Source organism: Priapulus caudatus, unplaced genomic scaffold (genome assembly GCF_000485595.1).
Source record: "Priapulus caudatus unplaced genomic scaffold, Priapulus_caudatus-5.0.1 Scaffold1820, whole genome shotgun sequence".
Taxonomy (NCBI): domain Eukaryota; kingdom Metazoa; phylum Priapulida; class Priapulimorpha; order Priapulimorphida; family Priapulidae; genus Priapulus; species Priapulus caudatus.
Window position 1 is genome coordinate 30,079 of NW_014578881.1, and position 9,813 is coordinate 39,891.

Genomic DNA, 9,813 nt, shown 5'->3' on the forward strand with positions numbered 1-9,813 from the left:
AACAGTACACACAACCGACTCACCGAAAGATATGCCAAGGATATATATCCCGCCCCAAAATAAAACAACAGTACACACGACCGACTCACCGAAAGAGGTTTACACCTACAGTAGCGGGGGTAGATGCCTAGCATATAATACACCTCTCCATTGTCTTCGACTTACCACACGAGGTTGATGAAGTCGTCGCAGGCCTGTATGTCGCGCGGTACGTTGCTCAGCATCGCCAGCACTCCCTCCAGCAGCAGCGGCACGTACGCGTTCAGGTTGCCGCTGCCGCGCGCGTACCCCAGCTTCGCACAGAAGAACGTCAGCACCTCGATCGCTCCCTCGAATCCTGCACCTCTGCCTCCTCCTCTGCCGCTGCCTCCGCCGCTACCGGCAGCGTCCGCGTCCTGCTCCGCCGCCGCCTCTCCTGCGTCGCGTGCCGCGGCACGGCTCTCCGCCTCGCGCTGGCAGAACGAGGCGACCGTCTGGTAGACCGTCGCCTTGGCGACCGTCTTCATGCCGGCCTGCGACGAGTTCGCGAACGAGTCGATGCAGACGTCGACGACGCGGCAGACGACGACGGCGACGCCGCCCCACGCCGTCGAGCAGACGATGTTCAGCAGGAGCTTCAGCACGTCTGTCTGCACGTCTTCGGGGAGCGAGTGCGTCGGCGAGACCGCGCGCATCACCTGCATCGGCAGCCAGTCGGCCTGCAGCTCGTCGGCGGTCGTCGTACGCTGCGCCTCGGCGATCGGGTCATCGAGAAGTTTCTGGAGAGAGACGACCAGGGAAAAAATTACGTTTTTTTTCACGGGAGCTATTTTTCAAAAGTCTGTGGGAAAAATAGCTCTCGTCAAAAATTTTTACGGGAGCTATTTTGAGCCTTACGGGAGCGATTTCGGAGGTTTGAAAAGCGAATCGCTCATCGCTCCCTTGTATTTTTTACCCTGGAGATGACGTATGCTGGTGTTGGCGCTGCATTTTCGCGGCGTGCGCGGCGCAAGAGGGTCGAAACTGTATGTGAAGGCTACGAAAGTTTCTGAAGCGAGACGTTATGCTGTAGGTGTGCGTTTTCGCGACGTACGCGGTGTATGAGGATCAAAACCGTACGCGATGGCCACGGAAGTTTCTGGAGCGAGACGACGCTACTGTGGGCGCTGCGTTTTCGCGATGCGCGTTACCTATACGCGATGCACGAAGGTCGAAACTGTACCCGAAGGCGACAGAAGTTTCTGCAGCGAGACGTACCCGGCGTATGAGGGTCGAAACTGTATACGACGGCTACGGAAGTTTCTTGGAGAGATACGGCATACGCTGGTGTGGGCGCGGCGTTTTTGCGATGCTCGTGTACGTACACGGCGTATGAGGGTCGAAACTGTACGCGACGGTGACAATGCTGCTGTGGGCGTGGGGTTTTTGCGATGCGCGTGTACGTACGCGACACACGAGGGTCAAAACTGTACGTGAAGACGACGGAAGTTTCTGGAGCAAGACGAAGTACGCTGGGTATGGGCGCGGCGTTTTCGCAACGCGCGTGAACGTACACGGCATACGAGAGTCGAAACTCTACGCGACAGCGACGGAAGGGAATTAGTGACCTTTGTGGTCCGGTCGTCATTCTACATTCAGGTGGTTTCGCTCTCTGTAACCGCCCCACTAAGGAATATGGCAATCGGCCTTTATGAACAGGTGGCCATTCTGTGGAGGTGGCTGCTAACACACGGATTCAACTGCATAGTCAGAATACGTTGATAGATGCTCACAGACAAAAACCCATTTATTAAAAACCCACGCGTGCACGGCGTCGAATATCTCGCGAGGAACGTTTCTTCCGCCCGTATTATTCCATTTTATAATTATTGCGCGTTTCTACCTGGAATCCGGTGATAGCAAGGTGCGTCAGTTTTGTGCTCCTCGATTCTAGTGACAGCTGCAACGCTGTCAGACAGAGGGCCCTGAAATTAACACATACGAGAATGCGTCACAACCGTACAAATGACATCTGCAGCAGTAAACTTTCAACATGTTCTTATTCTACGCTTAAGCGAACTGTTCAATAATGTATATGTACTACTGAGTATACAATGACATCATATGAATTCGGATAGCATATCGTAGTAGGACCGTAATATACTATAGTAACAACTAGTATTATCAAGATCTATGAATATATCGCAAAATTTAATAAGAATTAAGATCAGTTTCATTCTGAGAAGTTCATATGTACGAAGATCAAATACATTTTTAATATATTCCGGGTTATATTAAATATCTTTAATATATATGTTATATGTGTCCTACTGGGTAATAGTATTCTTGATATATACAGTTTATACCTTATCTGGTGGCGGGGAACATCTGTACGCACCTCAGCTGACCTCAAATATTCTGAAAATATTTACGAATATCAACAGTTATGGGTAAACTCAAATACATCTCTGCATAAAATACCTCTGATAATAGCAAGCATACTTGAGAAAAATCCAAGGTTAGAAGTCATTTTCATTTATTACATGACATTACTATATGCACTCATTATATGATGCAAGCATTAAAATACTAAAAATGTGCCTACCTTGCTAATATTCATTGTATATCTAGAGATCCGGTTATATAATTATATCTAAACCCACACATAAGTACCATATATGGTATAGAATAAATATATATTTAATAAATTAATAATATATATTTAATATAATATATTTATTTATAATATTTTAATATTTTTAATATTTTAATATAAAATATTTTATATATTTAATATAATATTTAATAAATAAATATAATATATATGGTATAGAATATATATATTTAGTATATTGATGAATAGTTAATTGCACTAGTAATTTCTTACTGGTTACCAGTTGCTCTTACCCAGTGCTTCTTCGCAAGCTTTACGTATATAACTCCATTTATTACCAGAGGCTTCTTTAGAGAGCTGTACCATTAGTCTTTCCATCCTGCCACTGTTTGCAACTGTCCTAGCCGGAGTTCTGCAAGAATCATTCTATTTTATTTTGGTTCACAACAGGCCATAGTTACTATAGTAGCAACAAGCACAGCTCTAGAACTATAGCCCTTTGCTCGGCCACAGGGCTATATAGCACAAACTATGTTGAAGCTGGGCAACGATACTGCTCTCACGAGGAACGGATCACAGAAAAAACGAGAGCAGCCCATTACTCATGGGGGTGTGGGTATAGCACTGGCACTGATTTACAAGGTTGCTAAGCAACATGTTTATGATTAGAAAAGTACCAGTTTACCCCATGCATAAGTAATGGACTGCCCCCATATGGTTTTGTCTACATTTCGGATGACGGTACCCTCGCGATCATTTGAACGGAATTTGCAAGTAGTGCTAATTTTGAAGAATAAATGAATAAATGCATGGTGTAAAGTTGTGAAGTGTTCAAAAAAATATGTAAGAGGTCCATGTAGATAAATAAGTGTTAAAAAGCTCGATAATTTTGTGTTCTGTCAGCCGTTTATTTGTGGTAGCAGTAGGAGCAGTTCCATTTCCCAGTTTCAACATAGTTTGTGCTATACTATATAACCCTGTGGCAGAGCAAAGGGCTATGTAGCTCTAGAGCTACAGCAAGCAGTGTTTGGCCGAATCGCATACATGCCACAATATTGGATCCCCTTCGAACCCAATTCGTGATCGGGATAAATAATTTGCCCAAACAAACGTGCCGAATTACTACTGCCCACTGGATCTGTATTATTGTATATATGCATATATTGTATGATTGTATTATGCTCCACACGAACAAACAGTGAAACACCCTAGTCGGTATAACTCTAGAACTATATAGCCCTCCGCTCCACCGCAGGGCGGAGGAGCGGAGCGGAGGGCTAGTTCTAGAGCTATAGTCGGTATAGCTCTAGTAGTAGTACTATAGCGCTCGTACACTGTACAGTTGCCGCAGGCCACTTAATAATTTTATAAATCTAATAATTTAATAATTTTAATAGTACTAGCTCTAGTGTCTTTCACGCGAAAGTTCTAAGACTCTACTCTAAGGATGGTTGTGACAAAGTATGGTATGGTGTCTAACAACGCTACAGCGGTACGATAGACGTAAACCTAAGCCCACTGTAATGTGTTACTGTTACTGTTAGACCTGTGCTCGATTTGTTGTTGGCAACAACACCTCAATCGTCGGGCATCATAACTAAAACCGGATACAGCTAAACCTCAATTTATGGCGCTATAGAAAATAATAACGTGATATGTAATAAACTTCATATCTTTCCGTGCAGGGTCTAGCGTAATATTATCACGTATACGAGTCAAAACGCCAAAAACATCTGTGTTTACCATATGGCTGTGAAGTCTTACATGCACTGTTTTCATCGAACAGCTAGTGCTGCCATCTATGCAATGCTAAGTTCTACATTGATTTACTATTGGTCAGTTCTTGTTGCCATGCCAACAGGAGGTTTGTAAATTGTAATCTTAGCCGTGAGGAAAACATAAACTGTACTCAGTCTACTCTTCGTAAAACTCATTACTTTCAACGAATTAGAGTTTCTTATTAAGCAGAAAGATGCCTGCTGGAAGTAGCTACGCTAAAACCACGCCATGTGCACGGACATCTATCCAGGAACAGTGTGTAGAACTGCAGCGAAAGCTTCAACTTTTAGGTGAGGTGCCAGGTCAGGTGGTTGGGCCCAAGGATAGAGAACCAATAGGAGGATAAAACCAATGTGCCTAACCCTAACCCTAACCCTAATTCTAACCCTAATTCTAACCCTAACCCTAACCCTAACCCTAATCCTAACCCTAACCATAACCCTAACCTATTATATTGATATAATATTATATTTATATTGATGTAAATGACATTGGTTTTATTGGGATACATGTTCTCTATCCTTGAACCGGTGGTTGAGTCTGACCACAGGCCCTTGGAGGCTCAAGTTTCGAAAAAGTATAAGTCTATATTAAGAGCGAAGCGGAATTTTACTTCTAATGCTTTCTAGACGTCCACGAGGCATCTAACTTGCGTGCATAATTCAAATTATTGCACTCTAGTACTGAATTTCGGCGAAAAAAAAACGTCAAAAAATATTTTTCCTAGAGACGAAATAGTGCAACGGTGTACATCGCTTCCGTGTGGTGTAAGTGTAATAAAGCTAGAGCCTCATGTGATAAAATATATCATATGCCGGAACATTGGAATTGGGGAGGGTCAGAAGCCACACAGCGTATAGCTTTGTTGTGGTTAGAGTTGATTATTATCTGGTAATGGCAGTGCTTATAGCCACCTTATGCAGACAGTCACAGAACGATTATAATATTATACATGTTTCTTTAAATCTCAGATGGAGGAAGAAAGGCAATGTATGAGTCTGCCCAAATCACGACTCGGCGGAATAAGGAACAAATTGCATTACTGAGACAGCAGGTCAAGAATTTGCGTGAGCATCTGGCTGGTGCGATGGCTGTAAGTTGGGGGCCATGTTCAATTCCTAAACAAAAAAGGCATGATTGTTATACCTATCAAAATTTTACTTGTTGTCAAAATAATGTTACTCATTTCATCAAGAGCTAATAATACCTAGAGTGTACAACGGAAAAACGGGAAAATAGTGCTATTTCACGACAACATTATTCTACTTTGCCTGCGAGTCTATAATAATTTCATGGCATTGCATTAAGCAGAATTCTTTGCTCTCTAAAACAAGACCAACCGCTTGTCAATACGATACTCCTAGGCGGAGATATCGGCTCCTAAACCTCCCCTCCCACATGCCAAACAATTACACTATATATTTAGTTTGCTAGCTCTTGCTACCACCACTCACCCACACTCGGCAGGGTCACTAGTGCCACGACTGTGCTGCAGCTTGGGTATGCTAGCTTGATTGCCTCCCTGACTGAAGAACTGATGCTCCAGGTGGCAAACGTACGTGCAACATCTGTTATACAACAGTTACTATTGTAAGTAAAACGATCTCACACTAGAGGAAATGAGGTTACTGAGAGGTGTGAAGAGCAAAGATGTTTTTTTCAATAGCATGTGAGATGGCTTTGGGAAACAATTCGACTCTAAATTCTGGCGATTTACTCTCTTAATCTTAACAATGCTTCTTGTTAATGATGATATCTGAGCAGATACGATGTGCATCCTGAATGTGTACAGGCACGTGGTATCCTCCCTCCTTCCCACCCTCTCTCCCTCCCTCCTCCCTCCCTTCCACCTTCCCTCCTTCCCTCCCTGCTCTCTCCCTCTCTTCCTCCATCCCTCCGTCCCTCCTCCCCGCGCACCTTGATCGCTGCCTTCGCTGTGCGGGGCGTGTAACCCCTCCCAAAGTCCCGCCTCCCTCCCTTCCTCCCTCCCTCCCTTCCTCCCTCCCTCCTTTCCTCCCTCCCTCCTTAACTCCCTAGCCCTCCGCACATGTATATGTATATATATCTACATACCTTATCAGCCGCTATGAGTTCCTCCAGGTAAGGGGCTCCTTCGAAAAGATTAGGTGTCCAGGTGTCCGCTAGCGTTAACGGTACTTCGTGCACGTACGCACGCACTCGCACGCACGCACGCACGCACAGGTGTGTGTTTCAGCGAGAAAACACTCGAGTGCTCCCACCCCACGCAGGTGAGAGATACAACCACAGCGCGCACGCACGCACGCACGCACGCACGCGAGAAACAGACACTAAACACAGGTGCTACGCTGATGCGTACACGCACGCACGCACGCACGCACGATCCGGGTTCTATCGTTATCTTCGCGCGTATATCTTTTCCACGCGGTGCACGGTATATCGGAACACGAAACCCCACACAAAAAAACAACAACACACGCACACACTACTTCTTGTTGTTGCAGCACACTCGTAAACAAAACTCGGAACGAGTTCGTATATAGGTATCCTGTCGCGGGAGCCCGAGATCTCCTGTGGTTATGCGAAGAAGTGGAAACGCGGTGCTAGCGTAGCGGCAACCGCTGTGTAGTAGCTGTGTTGGTACACTGAGTGAGACTATGCTGTGTCCGTATGAGTGAGTGTGAGTGAGTGAGTGTGTGTGAGTGTGTGAGGGTCTGCCAGCTACCGGCGTCACGCATGGAGGGCCCGGCGGCCCGTCACGTGCCCGCAAACACAAACACACACGAACACGGTCGCTGCTGCTGCTGCTGCTGCTGCTGCTACGCGCAGTCACAGACACAGAAACACACACACACGCACACACACAACACGTCAGTTGAGCGCTGTCGCTCTGCGGCACTTGTTTGGATTTAATGAGCAGTTGTGTTGTAATGCCCTTTACAGTGTCCCCCTACCTGTCCGTAACCCTGACTGTATCCTTGACAATTTGCATTGGAATACGTGTTGGCAGGAGGTGGTCGTTCGTTTCACCTGCCAAGACCACACGCAAAGCCACCTGCAGATGCTGAAGGAAGATGCTAGAAGTAAGATTGCTGAACTGGCGGAGCGCAGGTGTGAGCTCGACACCAAATGTAAGACATTGAAATTCTCTACGGAAAACCAGGTGACCAGGTACGTATGCATATACACGTACGCACACGCACGCACACGCACGCACGCACACACACACATACAACTGAAGTAGTTTTGAATCTTGGCAAGTAATTAAATCACATGTAAAATCTTTGATGAAGCCATCTTGTAGAAGGTTAATCATAGTAGCATGTCCTTGTTGAAGCTTTGTATAATTCTCTCAGGTATGTTACTTGGTAAGAGAGCCATAGCAAATATTTACACCAGTGTGTTCCTCGTCTGGCATTCCTAATGCTATTCATAATCTAAGTTATGTTTTTATTAATGTTTTATTATAATCAACTAAGCCTGTTAATTATCATAATGTTTCATGCTCCGATCCTATAATTAAATTTTAAGAGCTTAGGTCTCGACCGAATGCACTCAGTTGTCTCATTGCTATCCGCTTGCTGTACTCATACTCTAATGTGTTCTCATGTACTCATACTCTGTTGTCTCATGTACTCATACTGCTGTGTCTCATGTACTCATCACTCATGTTGATCTCATGGTACTCATGACTCTGTTGTCATCATGTACTCATACTCTGTTGTCCTCCATGTACTTATATACCTCTGTTGTCTCATGTACTCGTATACTCTGTTGTCTCATGTACTATACTCTGTTGTCTCATGTACTTGTATACTCTGTTGTCTCATGTACTCATACCTTTGTCCCTCATGTACCAAATACTTCTGGCTGTCTCATAGTACCGTATACTCTGTGTCTCATGTACTCATATACCGTTTGTCTCATGTACATCATAACTCTGTCCTGTTCTCATGGTACTATATACTCTGTTGTCTCATGTACTTCATATAACTTCTTTGTCTCATGTACTCATACTCTGTTGTCTCATGTACTCAAGTATACTCTGTTTCTCCCTGTACCTCGTATACTCTGTTGATCTCATGCTATCGCTTACGGATAAATTTTAACCGAGTGAGACAGAAGTACCGACGACAGATTTCAGAACATCTAAGCGCAGGGAGATAGTGCGAACGCGACAAGACAGGTACGACAGACAAGAGGAAGCCCTCATCCTGATTCGCGGCAATCAAAATCCGGAATCGAAAACCTAACGGAAACTACAACTCGTAGATCGGTTAGTATGAATTCGCATCACCCCGCCGCGAGTTTTTCCCATCCGCTAAATCCCATGCTGAGCGACTGCCTCCTATTCGCACGTCCACGATAGCGCGACGCACATTAATTACTTGTAGTGCGATTATCGAGTAACATCGAGCGCCACTCTGGCAGTAGTCGATTGCATTCAGTAGCGGAATTGAACAGCTTTCGGGATTACGCCTGCACTGATTTAATTCTACAACACCCGGAAGATGCGCTGAGGAAGAAGTTGATGCTCTCGGGGGTCGGAGTTAATCCGCGGCGCCTCGATACTTGTCCGCGATAGAACTAGCCCGTGTTGTCGCCCGGAAGGTCACCGCCGATTCCTTCTGCTGCGGCTGCGCGCGAGTTTCCGTCGAGGTGGTTGTGTCGGTGTTTGGCGATCATTGAGCCGGGAGGGGTTGTGATTGGTGTCGTGATGTCTTGGGATTGTGATTAGGTGCGTAGCGTCCTCGCGTGCTGATTGCTGAGATGATTCGTGCGTGTTGTGATTGTGTGTGAGTCTCGGGTTGTGATTGTGCGTGAGTCTCGGGTTGTGATTGTGCGTGAGTCTCGGGTTGTGATTGTGTCGCGTGAGTCTTGGATTCGTGATTGGTGCGTGATCCCCTCGGTCGTGATTGTGCGCGCTGAGTCTCACGTTGCTGATGTGCGTCGAGTCTCGGGTTTGTGACTTCGTGGCGTCGACTTCTCAGTTGTATTGCGCGTGTGAATCTCGGTTGTCGATTGGCGCTGAGTTCATCGGTGGTTGGTAGAGTTGTGCAGAGTGATTCTCCGGGTGTGTGATTGTGCGGAGTGTCTTTAGTTGTGATTGCTGCGTGTGTCTTGGTTGTGATTGTCGTGTGATGTCTGGGTTAGTGATTGTGGGAAGGAGTCAATGTTGTTTGAGTCTAGTGGTGACATCGTCGCACCCGTTGGTCATTTGCGCGCCGTGTCGTGGACAAAATCACCAGATTCTGGAAATGGAGGGCAAAGAGGAGTATATGTATTAGCGAGCTTTTCGAATACGAAGATATCCGGTTCGGATTTTTAAATAGACACGTCAAACCATAATCGATGTGTCCGCGCGAAGCGACAAAACGCTGAGAATCAGTCAGTATGCCACGCGCTGTCCTACACTCGAGACCGTCTGACGTTTGCACTCAGTGTCCGGACTGCCTTTTGAACATATATACAAATACAGATGC

The 9,813-nt window shown here is 45.8% G+C and overlaps 2 protein-coding genes across 2 annotated transcripts in view; one reads left to right on the plus strand and one right to left on the minus strand.

Moving 5' to 3' along the window:
* Positions 1-4,169, minus strand: part of LOC106817667 (brefeldin A-inhibited guanine nucleotide-exchange protein 3-like) — a 23,380-nt gene extending 19,211 nt beyond the window's left edge. Inside the window, exons 1-5 of the mRNA XM_014822352.1 lie at positions 4,105-4,169; positions 2,866-2,984; positions 2,325-2,376; positions 1,862-1,943; positions 171-758 (exon numbers count right to left, since the gene is read on the minus strand). Of these exons, the coding sequence (XP_014677838.1) occupies positions 171-758; positions 1,862-1,943; positions 2,325-2,376; positions 2,866-2,950 (807 nt within the window). The 5' untranslated portion in view covers positions 2,951-2,984; positions 4,105-4,169. The remainder of the gene's footprint in view (positions 1-170; positions 759-1,861; positions 1,944-2,324; positions 2,377-2,865; positions 2,985-4,104) is intronic.
* Positions 4,170-4,544: 375 nt separating this feature from the next.
* Positions 4,545-9,813, plus strand: part of LOC106817669 (coiled-coil domain-containing protein 151-like) — a 15,381-nt gene continuing 10,112 nt past the window's right edge. The window contains exons 1-2 of the mRNA XM_014822354.1: positions 4,545-4,641; positions 5,323-5,444. Of these exons, the coding sequence (XP_014677840.1) occupies positions 4,545-4,641; positions 5,323-5,444 (219 nt within the window). The remainder of the gene's footprint in view (positions 4,642-5,322; positions 5,445-9,813) is intronic.